Source organism: Aquarana catesbeiana, linkage group LG10, assembly GCF_042186555.1.
Source record: "Aquarana catesbeiana isolate 2022-GZ linkage group LG10, ASM4218655v1, whole genome shotgun sequence".
Taxonomy (NCBI): domain Eukaryota; kingdom Metazoa; phylum Chordata; class Amphibia; order Anura; family Ranidae; genus Aquarana; species Aquarana catesbeiana.
Window position 1 is genome coordinate 145,611,910 of NC_133333.1, and position 16,237 is coordinate 145,628,146.

Consider the following 16,237-nt stretch of genomic DNA (forward strand, 5'->3'; position numbering starts at 1 on the left):
ATAATTAAGAGATCGTCTATAAATCTCTTGTATAGTACGATATCTCCATTGTCGTCCTTTAGGTTTTCCTCTTCCTCCCATTTGGCCATATAGAGATTAGCTACACTCGGGGCGAATTTGGCGCCCATCGCGACACCTTTCTTCTGTAAGTAGATCTTGTTATCGTACCAGAAAAAATTATTCTGTAAACAAAAATCTAAACATTTCAAAAGAAAGAATGTAAGGTCCTCATCGATTGAATCTTCCTTATCCAAGGCCCATTTGACAGCATTCAGGGCACCCTCATGGTCGATGTTAGTATATAATGAGGCCACATCTCCTGTGGCCATAATTATATTCTCATGTGTAGCACATCCCCCAAGCAACTGCAAAGTATGCTTGGTATCCCTAAGATAGGCGTTGGTTTTCTTCACTAAGGGCTGTAGATGGATGTCTATATACTCTCCTAATCTGGAGGTAAGGGATCCAATACCGCTCACTATCGGTCTTCCGGGTGGATTTAGGCTGTTCTTATGGATTTTGGGTAAGTAGTAGATTACAGGCATTTTACTGACCATAGGGACTAGGTATTTGGCTTCATGCTTGTTCAACAAGCCTTTATCGGTTCCATATTTGATAATGCCCTCTAATGCACTTTTACACATCTTGGAGGGGTTATCCTTAAGGGGTTGATAAGTGTCCATGTCGCTCAGTATCCTTCCCATCTCATCTTTATATTGTTGTAGTGAGAGGACGACGACACCTCCCCCTTTGTCCGCCGGTCTAATCACTATGTCTTTCCTTTTCTCCAGTGAATCCATTCCTCTTTTAATATCTATATGTTCATACACTTTCTTAACCGGTAACTGTTCTAACTCCGAGGTAACCAATTTTTTGAATAAATCGACATATTTATTGTTGGATATATAGGGGTTAAACACTGAGTTATTTCTTAGGTTAGTGAACCTATGATCAGTGACAGCTCTCTCAACAGGATTGAGGGCATAATACTTTTTGATATTAAGTTTCCTGACCAATTTTTGTACACCAACATAGGTGTCGAATTTGTTGAGTCCTTTTTTAGGGGCATATTTGATTCCCTTATCTAAAACTAGTAGTTCCTCCCTTGATAGTTCTGCTCCGCTCAGATTATAGATTCCCCGTCCTAGTCTTCCCGCCTTCTTTTTCTGTTGAACTCTTCGTCCAGCTCTCCCTCCTCTCTTCCTGGATTTCGTACTTCTCGGGAGGGTCCTCCCCTGGTCCCCCCTAAAAAAGATTCATCCAGAAAATTGTCATTGTCGCTCAAAGGCTGGAAGCTATTAGCCACAGGTACCCCATAGTGGTCCTGCTGATGTGTTTCATATCTGACTCTCTGCGGTTTAGGGGAATAGTAAACTCCACCTCTACGTGCATCTTCTCTTGTATGTGTGGGGTGTCCCCTAAAAGGAGGTTGATACGGTAAGGGGCCCCTATAAGGTGCACGATTTCCTCTCTGGGGTGTATTCTGCTGATTCCCATAACTCCTATAATGATGATATGGAGTACTGTGTTGGTATCCATATGGCCTTTGATGGCCATATGAGTACTGTTGGCCATTTCTGTAGTGAGGGGCAGGATTCGGAGGATAATCCAAATCAAGATGCTCCCTCTCCCTATAGCCATTATCTTGATAAGCGGGTGCCTCATATCTCCAATTCCCATTGTTGGGCGGCGGGCCATTTCTCCCCTCATTATTAGGTCGCCTCGACAGATTTTGTTGCGATTTTCTAGGGGGTTGGCGATAAGGCGTATGAGGTAACACCTCCTCCTGACGTTGCGGTGGAAACCCTCTGTTACCTGGTCTGTTACTCTGTTGCTGTGAATGAGACTGACCCTGTGGTTGTGGTACCCTATTGGTAACTGTCCCCATCTGTGAATGGGGGTTAACCACAGTGGTGGACGCCAATGTTGATTGCCAACGAAAGACTTGTTTGTTTTGATAGTCTTCGAAGTCCCTTTGGTACTTCTTCTTCTTTACATTTTTATTTTCCGTGTCTTTCTTCTGCATACTCCTCTGTAGCTCCCCCATGAGTTTAGTGTATTCAGGGTGATTAATGAGGGAGCTAAGTTTATCCCTAATATCCTTAATTTGGTTCTCCAAAAGATCTAGTTTACGCTGTTTTCTCTTCATAAGGAATTCCATAATCTACCGTACCGTAGGCATGAAGTTTTGGGGGATTGAGGCGCCCAAACGCCACTGGAGGGGTTCGAATTTTGTCAGAGAGATAAGCAAAAGGGAATCCTGGTGGATACACCAGCTTGGGTCTTTGGTCCCTGGAGGATTGAATAGAGATTTCGATTTGAGATGTTTTCTTAGTAACTATTGATACTGTTTGCTTTGGCGATATACCTTTTACCATTTCTGTTCTTTCTCGTTTTGAGTTGAAAGGGATGCCTTATCTATTGGGCTCAGCTAGGGCATCCACTATAGATTGTATACTGTGATGTTCCCCTTGATAGTTCAATTACCTCCCCACAGTGATTCTATGTTGGGTGTATAAATTTTATCCATTTTGGAATATTTTTTTAAATAGATTTTTTAGATTAATATCTTAAAAAGAATTTTTTTATGATTTTTTATGTGATTCAAATATTTTTAATAACAATTTTTTATAATAAAGTATGTCATGTTTGTTTTTAATATTTTAGTAATATTTAATTTTAAGTTGGTTGATCCAATCTTGGGGTCGATTAATCATATATGGAATGCTGTACGTTTGTTTATTATGTGATATTTTATCGTTTGCGGCGATCTAAACGTGTGTGGTGTGTGGCGGTGCTCTCTTTGCGAGACCGCTCCGTCCTGTATAATATTATTATATTAAGATAGAATACATGGTTATATATCATTATCATTGTAGATTATTTTTATGCACAACATCTGATTAGATCATTTATTGTGAGATCCTGCTATTAATAGTACACATTCTGCTATTTAGCAGATTTGTAGTCTCAGGGAAAATGGCCGCTGTAGTTACCTTTACTGCCCATTAGGATTTACATCTGTGATCCTAGGCAAAATGGCTGCCATGATTGACACGGCTGGTGTCAGCCTGATCCATGGCCTAAGGGAAAATGGCCGCTATAGACACAGATGTGTCTGCGGTCTTAGGCAAAATGGCCGCCGGAGCTATATATATTCACTCTGGAGCTCTCGTCCAATCAGATTCCCCCTGAAGAAGGCACGTGGTCCCGGTGCCGAACACGCGTAGGGGAGGGGCCTGGACGGAGCTGTCAGCAGAGAGAGAGCAGGAGATTTTCGTTACACACGCCGCACCGCACACCACACCGAGAGATTGACCGTTTTATGCTTGTTAAGGATGGTGCACTCACGCACCCACAATATGTGAGTACCCCAGTGAGGGGAGCTGATTATTTGATTAAAATCCTTTATACCTACATATTGCGCTATGGAGTTTTTTTCTCTTGCATAAACCATCTCCACTTGAGAACATTGGAAGTCTGTACAGCTGGTTCCTAATGAGCACAGGAGTGGCTCCAAGGCTTTGTTTGACATAGTCTAATCGCTGTGTCACACACAGGAAGGTGAGCATATACACCTGTGGGGGCGGCTGGAAGACACCACAGCATGTTTTTTGGTGGCACAGTTTGGAAGATAGGATATGTGAAATTCACCAAATTTTTGGACTAATTTATTTGGGGACTTTTATATCATTGGATATACACGTTTTTGGACTTCATTTATTCACTGTTTGTTATATCCTCTTGTATTTTATTTTGATATTTTAATTGATATGTTGTTTTGTTTGATCACTCACTTGCTGTGTTTCACATAGCACTGTGCACTTTATACTTTAGCACCTAGGGGTATTTTTACGCATGCACATATATGTGAGGGGAGCTGATTATTTGATTAAAATCCTTTATACCTACATATTGCGCTATGGAGTTTTTTCCTCTTGCATAAACCATCTCCACTTGAGAACATTGGAAGTCTGCACAGCTGGTTCCTAATGAGCACAGGAGTGGCTCCAAGGCTTTGTTTGACATAGTCTAATCGCTGTGTCACACACAGGAAGGTGAGCATATACACCTGTGGGGGCGGCTGGAAGACACCACAGCATGTTTTTTGGTGGCACAGTTTGGAAGATAGGATATGTGAAATTCACCAAATTTTTGGACTAATTTATTTGGGCACTTTTATATCATTGGATATACACGTTTTTGGACTTCATTTATTCACTGTTTGTTATATCCTCTTGTATTTTATTTTGATATTTTAATGGATATGTTGTTTTGTTTGATCACTCACTTGCTGTGTTTCACATAGCACTGTGCACTTTATACTTTAGCACCTAGGGGTATTTTTACGCATGCACATATATATCAACACCCATGTTGTTTATGTTTACCAGTACTGCACTTTGAGTGCAGCGATTTTTTCTAGCGCAGACACATTGTTTTTTTATTTTAATACTTTGCACGAATATGGAACGTGACTGAGTGTTTGCAGCTGGTCTCCACTGTTCACTTATTATTTTGTAGGCATTTATCCGTAAGTGGCTCGCAGGGTTTCATATATATTTAGAAATAAAAGATATCTGAACAAAATAAGGAATGCAGAATTAAGGCAGGGAAATATTAATGAGAGTTAAAAGAAAGAAAGTGAGAGAATGATATGCATGTGTTGTGTACAAATGGGAAAAATGTAAGCAATTTTAGAGAGATATTGGTGTATGTGTGTGCGAATGCTGGGACCTTTAGTTCTATTGCTTGTGTGTGTCATGTACGCAGATGTGACCCCCTCCTTTGTGCTCTCATGAACGAATGTGGCTGAGATGAGAGGTCAGTGATAAGCTGGAAGGACACCATGCCAATTCCAGTTTTTTAGACAAAACATGTATAACCAAATGTGCCGGGTTAACGAATCTAATGGTAAACAATGTGATCACAATTATTTTTTTAATCTGTTTTCCAAACATGGTAAAATGAAAGTTACATTTAACCGTGTATTACACAAATTGAATATCCTTTGATAGTGTTAACAGTGCATTTAAAAAAGGGAAATTAAGTAAAATTAAGTAATAATGAGTATTCATTTCTAATATGAGTTTAACAATTTTATTAATAATATAGATATATTGAAACTGATTTGGACAACCTTTGGTGGGAAATAAAATCCAGGTTATTGGGGAAAAAATGGGATTAGTTTAGATTAAGATAACAATTTTGTAATTTTACATTTATTCAATAAGCCCTTATGGAGAGAAAAAAAGATTAAGATGAGGTTGTCATTTGTAATACAGCTGCCATAATATTTAACAAAGCCAAGATGGATGGCTTTCTGGTCCATCATACAGATTGTTGATCCTTTTGTTTTATTTATTTTTATTTTTGAAATCCAAAGCAGAATGTGTGGATTGTGAATTGATTTGCCCCTTTTCCTTGTAAGTACAGTGGTATAAGCAGAAGAATATTTTGGATTTATGGACATCTCTGCATGACCGCAGGGTATTGTTATCATTTATTATATTATTGCCAGGAAGAAGTTGTCTTTTGAAACATGAAACTGGAGTTCTTACACAAACAGCATGATAGAAAACAAGCCATTGTAATATATTTATGCAAGCTGGACCCAGTAATGAAGGGTTCACCCCGATATATCAGAGCTGTAGCTTTTATGCAAAGGTGCTATTTGACAAAGTTAGATATTGTTTTGGTCAAACATTTAATTTTTAATGGTCCGACATTCTGTACAGCAAATATACAGCTAACTAAATGTTTGTCTAATGAAAGGTTTAAAATATGAGTTTGTTTATGTACAAATCTAACAATGAAAAATGCGTACATTTGAATCCAGCAACCTTATTGCCTCTATTGGAGGAGGCTGGAGACAAAGGAAGACACGTGTTAAATTGATGGTGTAGGAATCAGCTGCTGTGAGCCCAGTGCGGGACACACTCCCTGAAGACCCAGATATTAAAGTTTTTGTAGATTTGAGTATGAAGTTTATCACCTAGAAGGATACTCTGTATTCAAAGCCATTAGATCCTTTTTCCCCAGCTCAAGAGCTCCATGTTTTAGCAAAGCCTGTGAGCTATAAAAAAAAGTGTATATTTATATAGATAGTTGAGATATAGAGAGCTTTTGGTTCCATTTAAAGGGCCAGAAGTTTGTTTTTGCTTCGGCAAGTAAACCAACCAAGCATGCCAAGTTAATGCGTACTCGGCTTTCCAGGGTTATACCGGGATGATGCCCGCAGCTGCAGGCATCATCCCGGTACCGTTGTTTACAGCGGGCGATCGGCTACCCGTGTATAACAACCGATGCGGCTAAAAGCCGCTCGGCTGTTATACCGGAGGAGCGGGAGGGGACAACCCCCCCCTCCCGCCGCTGTTACCGGGCCTCCCGTGCGATCGGGAGGCCCGGTGTCCAATCGGGTACCTTCGGCGGCTGGGGGCGGGCTGGAACGAAGCTGTGAGCGGCTTCGTTCCAGCCTTCTCGTTGTAAACACGGAAGTGACATCATGACGTCACTTCCCGTTTACTCGGCTGCCAATGACGCCGAATTTAAAAGAGTACACCGTATTCAGAATCGCCGTTTTCGGCGATCTGAATACTTTGAAGTGTAAAGGAGGGATGGGGGGTCTTTTAGACCCCCCCATCCCTCCATAAAGAGTACCTGTCACCACCTATTACTGTCACAAGGGATGTTTACATTCCTTGTGACAGCAATAAAAGTAAAAAAATAAATTAAAAAATTTTTTTTTAAAGTGCCCCTGTCCCCGCGAGCTCGCGCAGCGAAGAAAACGCATACGGAAGTCGTGCCCGCATATGTAAACGGTGTTCAAACCACACATGTGAGGTATCGCCGCGATCGTCAGAGCGAGAGCAATAATTCTAGCCCTAGACCTCCTCTGTAACTCAAACCTGGTAACCGTAAAAAAGTTTTAAAGCGTCGCCTATGGAAATTCATAGGTACCGTAGTTTGTCGCCATTCCACGAGTGCGTGCAATTATAAAGGGTGACATGTTTGGTATCTATTTACTCGGCGTAACATCATCTTTCACATTATACAAAAAAATTGGGGTAACTTTACTGTTTGGATTTTATAAAATTCATGAAAGTGTCCCTTTTCCATAAATTTGCATTTAAAACACAGCTACACAAATACCGTGTGATAAAAAATATTGCAACAATCGCCATTTTATTCTCTAGATTGTCTGCTAAAAAAATATATATAATGTTTGGGAACTCTAAGTAATTTTCTAGCAAAAAATACGGATTTTAACTTGTAAACACAAAATTTCAAAAATAGGCTTAGTCATGAAAGGGTTAAAACTCACACATGGAAGCAGACCAGGCGACTCTAAGGATGCTGCATTACAGCCCCGGACACTTGATGGGTCTGTGCAACTCACAGATTCCATCCTAGTTCTGGCCCAGTATAGCTGGGATTAATAATTCAACTTTAAGGACCCCAGAACGAGAAGAACAAGTGGTCCACAGGGGGCAACTTCTTATGAAACAGGACTTTGGAAAAAGGTGATCATTTATGTCTGCCAACTACTCTTTTCCCTCCAGGCTGACACATGGACTGTGTCAACAGTCACAAGCAGTTATGGCTGCCTTAGTAAATGAGCATGGGATAGAGCCAGGGTTCTCCACAGTTGTTTTTATAACATACCACTTCTTGTTTTACCTGTTACCAAAGGTGTTACCAAAAGCTGAACATCCCTTCCAGAGATTACAAAAAAGATATATCCAGATGCCCAAGTCAGGATTTTACGAGTATGCATTTTGTCTGTATGGACATGTTTTTTGGATGTCCAGTGGCAAATGCTACTGCAAACGCCACAGTAAAAAGTGTTATCAGAAGTAGTTTGTAAGTACAGAGTGCCAGAAAGTACAGAGAGTAACAGAGGAAATAATTTTTATAGGAGAGTCCTTACTAGAAGTTTTGAGGTTTTATTTTTACACCCTCTACTGTCTACAATGTAGCGGACAAAGTAGAGTAAAAACTTTTGCCTGAATGTTTTCTTAGATTTTATCAAGCCTCTAAGGGGGATGTTGGACTCTCTCCCTATGGGATTTGGTTTGGGAGTGTGTTACTCACTTGCTTATATTTTGTCTCAGCAGCTGAAGTCCTCCATTCGGATCTCACAGAGACTGTTGCTGATCTTTTAAGGTTTTTGACAAACTAATTTATGTGTTTTCTCCCCAATTCCAGATCCTAAAAGTTTGGAAGGATCTAAAACTAAAGCCAGGTGACTTTTGGATTGTTAAGAGACATTTATATATAAGGAAATGTTTGAAGACTCAATACAGCATCTATTTCATGTACAGTTTTTGCAAAACTTGAAGGAAAAGTCACCTGGATCCACACCAGACACTGCAAAAATGACTTATTTAAAGAAATCTCTGTGTTTGATTTGTTTCCCTCTTGCGATCACAGTCTAGGGTACTTTTTGATTCAATTACTTTAATTGTAAGGGATATATATTTGAAAAGTAGTTTAGCCATGTTGAAGTCATATTTTGTCTTTTGTACGTTTTCCATTTTATGTAAAATTGTGTGTTTACATTTTCTGATAAGTCAGCATGCTCACAATTAAGCTAGAAGGCCATTCTGGCCACAGGAGTGTACAGCCAGTACTCTGTAAATATGTCTTATCAATCATTTGTTTTTCACAATGAAAAGTCATTTGGTAATGAAAAAAGTTGCTCAGCTATTATTTTCTCCACAATGGAGTTTTTTTGCCTCTTTGGCCAGGACTACCTCCACCTAAGTGTGTGGAGGTTCCAGGTTAAAGGTTATAGCAGGTATGGTTAATGATCAAAATATTGATCAAAAGAGGGGAGACTGTAATGGAAATTTGTAAGTTCTGTATATAATTGTATTGTATTTTGTATGTATTGCACATTGCCCTCACCGTGCACACAGCACTAATAATGTTTTCAGTAAATGTTTACATTCTTTCGAGTCCTGATTAGAATTAGCCTGCCTATGTAACGCCCCTTGTTACCATAAACGTACAACTGTAATATTAATGTGATACCTACGTAATCATGTGCATAAAAACCTACAATTGAGTCATAATAAGGCAGAACAGTAATTTGGAAAGATGCTGAGCGTATCTTTTGTGTCTGTTCCCTACTGCAGTAGTTATTATTAATTTGGAACCACTAATCAATATGAGGATAGCAGTTGACTATCATCAATTTAACCAAGTCAGGTACTTTTGTACCCCCTTACCATTTCACACAGGGGGGAGGGCCGGGATCTGGGGGTCCCCTTGTTAAAGGGGGCTTCCAGATTCTGATAAGCCCCCCGCCCGCAGACCCCCACAACCACCGGGCAAGGGTTGTGGGGATGAGGCCCTTGTCCCCATCAACATGGGGACAAAGTGTTTTGGGGGGCTACCCCAAAGCACCCTCCCAATGTTGAGGGCATGTGGCCTAGTACGGTTCAGAAGGGGGGGGCGCTCTCTCGTCCCCCCCTCTTTTTCCTGCGGCCTGCCAGGTTGCGTGCTCGGATAAGGGTCTGGTATGGATTTTTGGGGGGACCCCACGCCTTTTTTTTAAAATTTTGGCGTGGGGTTCCCCTTAAAATCCATACCAGACCTGAAGGGTCTGGTATAGATTTTGAGGGGGACCCCACGCCATTTTTTTTTAAAATTTTGGCCGGGGTTCCTCCTATTATCCATACCAGACCTGAAGGGCCTAGTAATTTAGGGGGACCCCCCACGTCATTTTTTTTTTAAATTTTGGTACGGGGTTCCCCTGTGGGGAATTCCCATGCCGTTTTTATCAATGAACTTTTATGTGTATTGTCGGACCGGCAATTCATTAATAGCCGCGAGTAGTTTTAAATTACTTTTTTTCCTTTGAAATGTCATTTTGCTGTCAGACTGTTCTAAACACGGGAAACATGCTCCCCTTTACAGGCATACTATAGACACCCCCCAGGTACGAAATTTAAAGGAATATTACACTTTTATTGTTTCACTTTAAGCATTATTAAAATCACTGCTCCCGAAAAAACGGCCGTTTTTAAAACTTTTTTTTGCATTGATCCATGTCCCCTAGGGCAGGACCCAGGTCCCCAAACACTTTTTATGACAATAACTTTCATATAAGCCTTTAAAATTAGCACTTTTGATTATTCATGTTCGTGTCCCATAGACTTGAACGGTGTTCGCGTGTTCCAATGAATTTTTTGCCTATTCGCATGTTTTGGTGTGAACCGAACAGGGGGGTGTTCGGCTCATCCCTACTGGTGAGCACCTTGAGAATTCATTAAGAATTGCTACTACAGCTGTCGAACCAGATATTGATGCATTAGTTTAGCAAAAACAGTGTCAAATTTTGCACTAGTTTTACTTCCCTTCTTTTACTTTTGTAATAAATCTTTAACTTGTGATCTGCTTAAATTTTTTTCTGTTCATCAGCAATCCTTATTGTTTGTTTGTGTATGTTTTGCATGGCCCAGGACAATTCCTCTTGCAATATGGCCCAGGAAGGTCGAAAGTTTGGACACACCCGGTTTAGATGATTCCTGTAATAATTCTCTTTCAGCCACATTTTCAATTAGTTAGGCTACTTTCACACTGGGACATTGGGGGCAAAGCTCCGCTATCTTTAGCATCACTTTACCGTAGTTTTTGCGGAGGTTTTCGGCCGCTAGTGGGGCACTTTTAACCCCCGCTAGCGGCCGAAAAAGGGTTAAAACCAGCCGCAAAGCGCTGCTGTGGTGACGCATTGCCGGCGGTGCTGCCCATTGATTTCAATGGGCAGGGGCGCTTTAGGTGCGGTGTATACACTGCTCCTACAGCGCTGCAAAGATGTGGCTTGCAGAACTTTTTTTTTTCCTGCCAGCGCACCACACCAATGTGAAAGCCCCCAGGCTTTCACATTGGAATGAGAGGAGAGGCTCTTTCAAGGCGATTTGCAGGTGTTATAGTGCCTGTAAAGCGCCTCAGTGTGAAAGTAGCCTTACAAAAACTGTCAGCATCAGTGCACATGATCCAGAGCTGCTGATAATGATCATGGCACGCCTGAAGATATGCAGCTCGCATATTACAGAAGCCAGCAGTAGCAACACCACAGCCAACCACAAGTTGGCATAAATATAATGAGGAGGTTTGTAGCAGCTTCAAATCTTTTCCAGGAAATAGCTTGTGTGGCATGGCCCTTCCCTGACATAACTCCCAGTGCATCAATATAAATACACTCCCAGAACAGAGGAAGAGTATATCCACAAAGTCATACAATGTGTTCTGTACTGTATACTAGTAGTTATTGCAATGTTCTATATTTACATTGTACATGACGACCACCCAGAAACAAGTCTTGCCTTTCTGGTGGGGTGCGAGGACTTCGGGAGAAGAGCGATTCCTGGTGCTTGGGGTTCAGCTGGATGGTTAAGGGTCCAAGTCTCTGTCCAAGTGCCCAGTATTGGATATATTCGTATTTATCAAGATTCACATGAACCTAAAAAGCCACAGCAAGCTCTCATGTTATATAAATTATGCTTTATTTTAGTAAAAGAAGTAGTTTATTTAATAAATTTGCTTACAGTGCCTTGCAAAAGTATTCACCCCCCTTGGCATTTTTTGTGTTTTGCTGCCTCACAACCTGGAATTAACATGGATTGTTTGAGGATTTGCATCATTTAATTTACAGAACATGCCCACAACTTCACTTCACAAAAAAAAAAAAAAATCTTCAAACAACAAATAGGACAAAATAACAGTTATGTGCATAACTATTCACCCCCCTAAAGTCAATACTTTGTAGAGCCACCTTTTGCGGCTATCACAGCTCCAAGTCGCTTTGGATAAGTCTCTATGAGCCACATCTTACCACTGGGATTTTTGCCCATTCCTCCTTGCAAAACTGCTCCAGCTCCTTCAAGTTGGATGGTTTGGGCTTGTGAACAGCAATGTTTAATTCTGACCACAAATTTTCTATTGGATTGAAGTCTGGGCTTTGACTAGGCCATTCTAACACATTTATATGTTTCCCCTTAAACCACTGCTTTAGCAGTGTGTTTGGGGTCATTGTCCTGCTGGAAGGTGAACTTCCGTCCTAGCCTCAAATCACACACAGGGTGGTACAGGTTTTGCTCAAGAATATCCCTGTATTTAGCACCATCCATCTTTCCCTCAACTCTGACCAGTTTCCCAGTCTCGACTGCTGAAAAACATCCCCACAGCATAATGCTGCCACCACCATGTTTCACTGTGGGAATGGTGTTCTTTGGGTGATGTGATGTGTTGAGTTTTCGCCAGACATAGCATTTTCTTTGATGACCAAAACGTTCAATTTTAGTCTCATCAGACCAGAGCACCTTCCTCTATACATTTTGGGAGTCCCCCACATGCGTTTTCCCAAACTCAAAACGTGCCATTTTGTTTTTTGCTGAAAGTAATGGCTTTCTTCTGGCCACTCTGCCATAAAGCCCAACTCTATGGAGCGTACGGCATATTGTCGCCCTATGTACAGATACTCCAGTCTCTGCTGTGGAACGCTCCTCCAGGGTTACCTTAAGTCTCTGTGCTGCCTCTCTGATTAATGCCCTCCTTGCCTGGTCCGTGAGTTTTGGTGTGCGGTCGTCTCTTGGCAGGTTTGCTGTTGTGCCATGTTCTTTCCATTTGGTTATGATAGATTTGATGGTGCTCCTAGGGATCATCAAAGATTTGGATATTTTTTTATAACCTAACCCTGACTTGTACTTCTCAACATTGTCCCTTACTTGTTTGGAGAGTTGGAATTTGTTTTGATGGCAGTGTTTGGTTAGTGGCGCCTCTTGCTTAGGTGTTGCAGCCTCTGGGCCTTTCAAAAAGGTGTGTATATGTAATGACAGATCATGTGACACTAAGATTGCACACAGGCGGACGTCATTTCACTAATTATGTGACTTCTAAAGGTAATCGGTTGCACCAGAGCTTTTTATAGGCTTCATAACAAAGGGGGTGAATACATACGCACATGCCAATTATCAGTTTTTTATTTCTGAAAAATAGTTTTATGTATATATATATATATATATATATATTTCTAAGTTTACTTCACCAACTTAGACTATTGTGTTCTGATCCATCACATATAATTCAGATTAAAAAAAAACATAGAACTAAAGGCTGTAATATAAAAAAATTGGTAAAAAGCCAAGGTGGTGAATACTTTTGAAAGGCACTGTACGTGTGTGTGTAAATTAATACAAAAAACATCCAGGTAGTAGCACATGTATACTGGGGAAAAACTACAACTTTGTATTGTCTGCAGGAATCTGCACCAAATTTTGTCAACATTAGGTAGTGTTATGCTAGGTATACATGCCAAGTTTTTTTTCCCTTCAAGGCGGCGGGCTGAACAAAAACAAAGCAAAACAAGGAAAAAAAAAAAAAGGGAGGAGCTCGCTGTACTAACTCTGCGATGTTAGTATAGCAATCTCTGGTATTGTGTTCTGATAGGGGGACTGCCCCCCGCCCACACCCGTCAGTACTCACAGCCTTTGGCTGCAAGCACTGATTGGATGCTGACTGGCTGCTGGTTTTCCAGCATGCTCGTTCAACAGAAGCCAGTCGTGAGATCGGCTTCTGTCAAACAGGGACCTGTACACAGGCTGAATAATAGTATCATAGTAGGTAAGGTTGAATAAAGACAATAGTCAATCTAGTTAAACCTGTGTAGGTGCATACATGTCAGTGTCTATAATTATTTCCCAGATCCCTGTATGTCGTGTTCCTGAAGAAGCACATCTAAGAGTTTCTTAAAATATCCATACTCCCTGCAGCCAACAATTGTGGAAGATAGTTCCACATCCTAATTGCCCTGACAGTGAAAAACCCCCTTCGCAGTTTAAGGTTAAACCGCTTCTCTTCCAATCTCAATGTGTGGCCCCCTTGTCCTCTTACACTCCTCAAAACTGAATAGTTTTCTTTCCTATGCTGGGATTGCCATTGAGGTATTTGTAAATCGCTATTAATTCTCCTCTCAAGCGTCTTTTCTCCAGCGAGAATGTTTTTACTGTACCAGTTGATTTTAGCCAATTTTCAGCCCGTGTGTGACCACAAATATCAGATGAAGGTAGTTATGCATCCAGCATAACAACACAGTTGAACTGTATGAAATTCCTAAAAATGTAATTCTCTTTTTTGCCAATTTTTGGTCTGTTTGTTATTTCTCTTTGATAAGTGCAAGCAATATCTGTTGGTCCTCCCAGAAACCCAATTCTGCTGATATATTCCCGTTTTATAGTTCGTCATAGTTACATTTTTAGTCTGGTTGAAAAGAGACACAAGTCCATCTAGTTTAACCAATTCCTGTGCTCTCTGCCTCTGCTGCACTGTTATTAGCTAAGAGAGAGGAACGTACTATGGTCCAAAAACACTGCCTGTCCCAGGGTAACAATGCTGCTTCTCTATAAATAAAGCGCAGTGAGTGATCATTTTCACTCAAAGCGAGGAAGTGTGTTACTGGCAGGATTACCAGGTTAAAATAATCCAGCCACTGGACTGGCAAGCTGCAATATATAAAATGTTTAGTTATACTTTAACAGTGCTCTCTTCGGTGAGTGATGGAATACAGCTCCAACAAATTCTTACTTCATCACTTAGTTCACAGGAAACTACTGAATGCTTTAAGACAGTATTATTCATGATGTACTAGAAGATTTAGCTTATAGTCTTACATAACCATGATCTGCAATTCCAAGCTTTTGTCAATAGGAATGTCAATTCTACACCCCTCCTCATGTCCAAAGATCAGTGTTCATAAAAAGATCACCTGATTCTGGGGACACATTTAATGCCTGCACTGTAACATGAAATGTGATAGGACGCTTCATTCACATATGCAGTGTAGGAATGTGGATATGCTCTTTAAACAGAGAATTGCTGCACAACTCAAACCTTTCACATAAGAGCCAACATAGATTCCATTACAAAGCAAACTAGAGATAAGCATTCAAATACACATTTCAGACATACTGGGGGTTATTTACGAAAGGCAAATACACTTTGCACTACAAATGCACTTGTGAGTACAGTCGCTGTAGATCTGAGGGGAAGATCTGAAATGAGGGGAAGATCTGAAATGAGGGGAAGCTCTGCTGATTTTATCATCCAATCATGTGCAAGCTAAAATACTGGTTTTTATTTTCCTTGCATGTCCCCCTCAGATCTACAGCGACTGCACTTGTAATGCAAAGTGGACCTGCCTTTCGTAAATAACCCCCATTGTGTTCATACATAAAATTACAGATCAAATACCTGCACTCCATCCTGAGGGTGGTGCACAATTAGTGCATAAGCCAAAGCATCCTCAGACAAAACATTAAAGTTAGCCTGATCCAGAACTGGCTGCAGATGCTCCAACACCTGTTTTTCTTTGGATAGCTTTTCGTTGTCTGTAAGGCTGCTAGAATCTAGCACAGCGTCACGGTCAGGATTGATGGGATCATACAAAGTCTAAAGAGAGACAAAGTATATTTAATAAAAAAAAAACAAATTTCAAGAAATCATTGCAAGTGCTCATTATGTTGCAATAGCTTTGCATCATTTTCCAGATCGCTGTTCCATTACATGTGCAAATAAGGGAAAAAAGTATATAAAGCAAAAATGGTATTTGGCAAATATGCTCAAAAAAATTAAGCTTGTTCTACAGGGGGAACCATATTTTAGTACCAACTACAATACTGTTACTTTTCGGTTCTGTATCTACCCAGCTGCTGTGTGGGCCCAAAATTCTATTGATGTACACTGGACAAGTGTTCTCTATGTCAGTAATAATCTGTGTTTCATCAAACCAGCCACTACACCAAGCAACGTAAAGGTGTCAGTGCAGAGATCCATAATAAGCTTATCAAAGAAAAAAATACTGTTTTTGGAAAATGTAGTACAACACAATAAATAATGATATACCACTGAGAAAGTCACAAAATATAAGTTACATAATTTATAAAAAAAGTCCTTGCATAGAAGGGTTTTAAAAGGGAATTTTGACTTGCCTGTAGTTTCCATATAGTACTGGACACAAGCTGGATATTCATAGACCCTGGGTTGTAGGCTGCTACCTTCAGGGGATTGGACACTAACAAAGCTTTTGGACATGCACCTATAACCCTACCCTACTCCTGCCCTGAGAGATCTCAGTTTTTCTTTTTAGCAAGCAATGAAGACTAACACAGGAACAAAGGATCGAGTGACCTGTACTGTACTTCAACATTTAAAAATCTAAAAGGTAAGTCAACTT

At 40.5% G+C, this 16,237-nt stretch overlaps 1 protein-coding gene across 2 annotated transcripts in view; it reads right to left on the minus strand.

The window, feature by feature from the left end:
• TMEM143 (transmembrane protein 143) overlaps positions 1-16,237 on the minus strand; it is a 111,722-nt gene that overhangs the window by 47,920 nt on the left and 47,565 nt on the right. For both annotated transcript variants that reach the window (XM_073602753.1, XM_073602752.1), the window contains 2 exons: positions 15,256-15,453; positions 11,334-11,470 (listed from right to left, as the gene is read on the minus strand). In XM_073602753.1, coding sequence (XP_073458854.1) covers positions 11,334-11,470; positions 15,256-15,453 — 335 coding nt within the window. The remainder of the gene's footprint in view (positions 1-11,333; positions 11,471-15,255; positions 15,454-16,237) is intronic.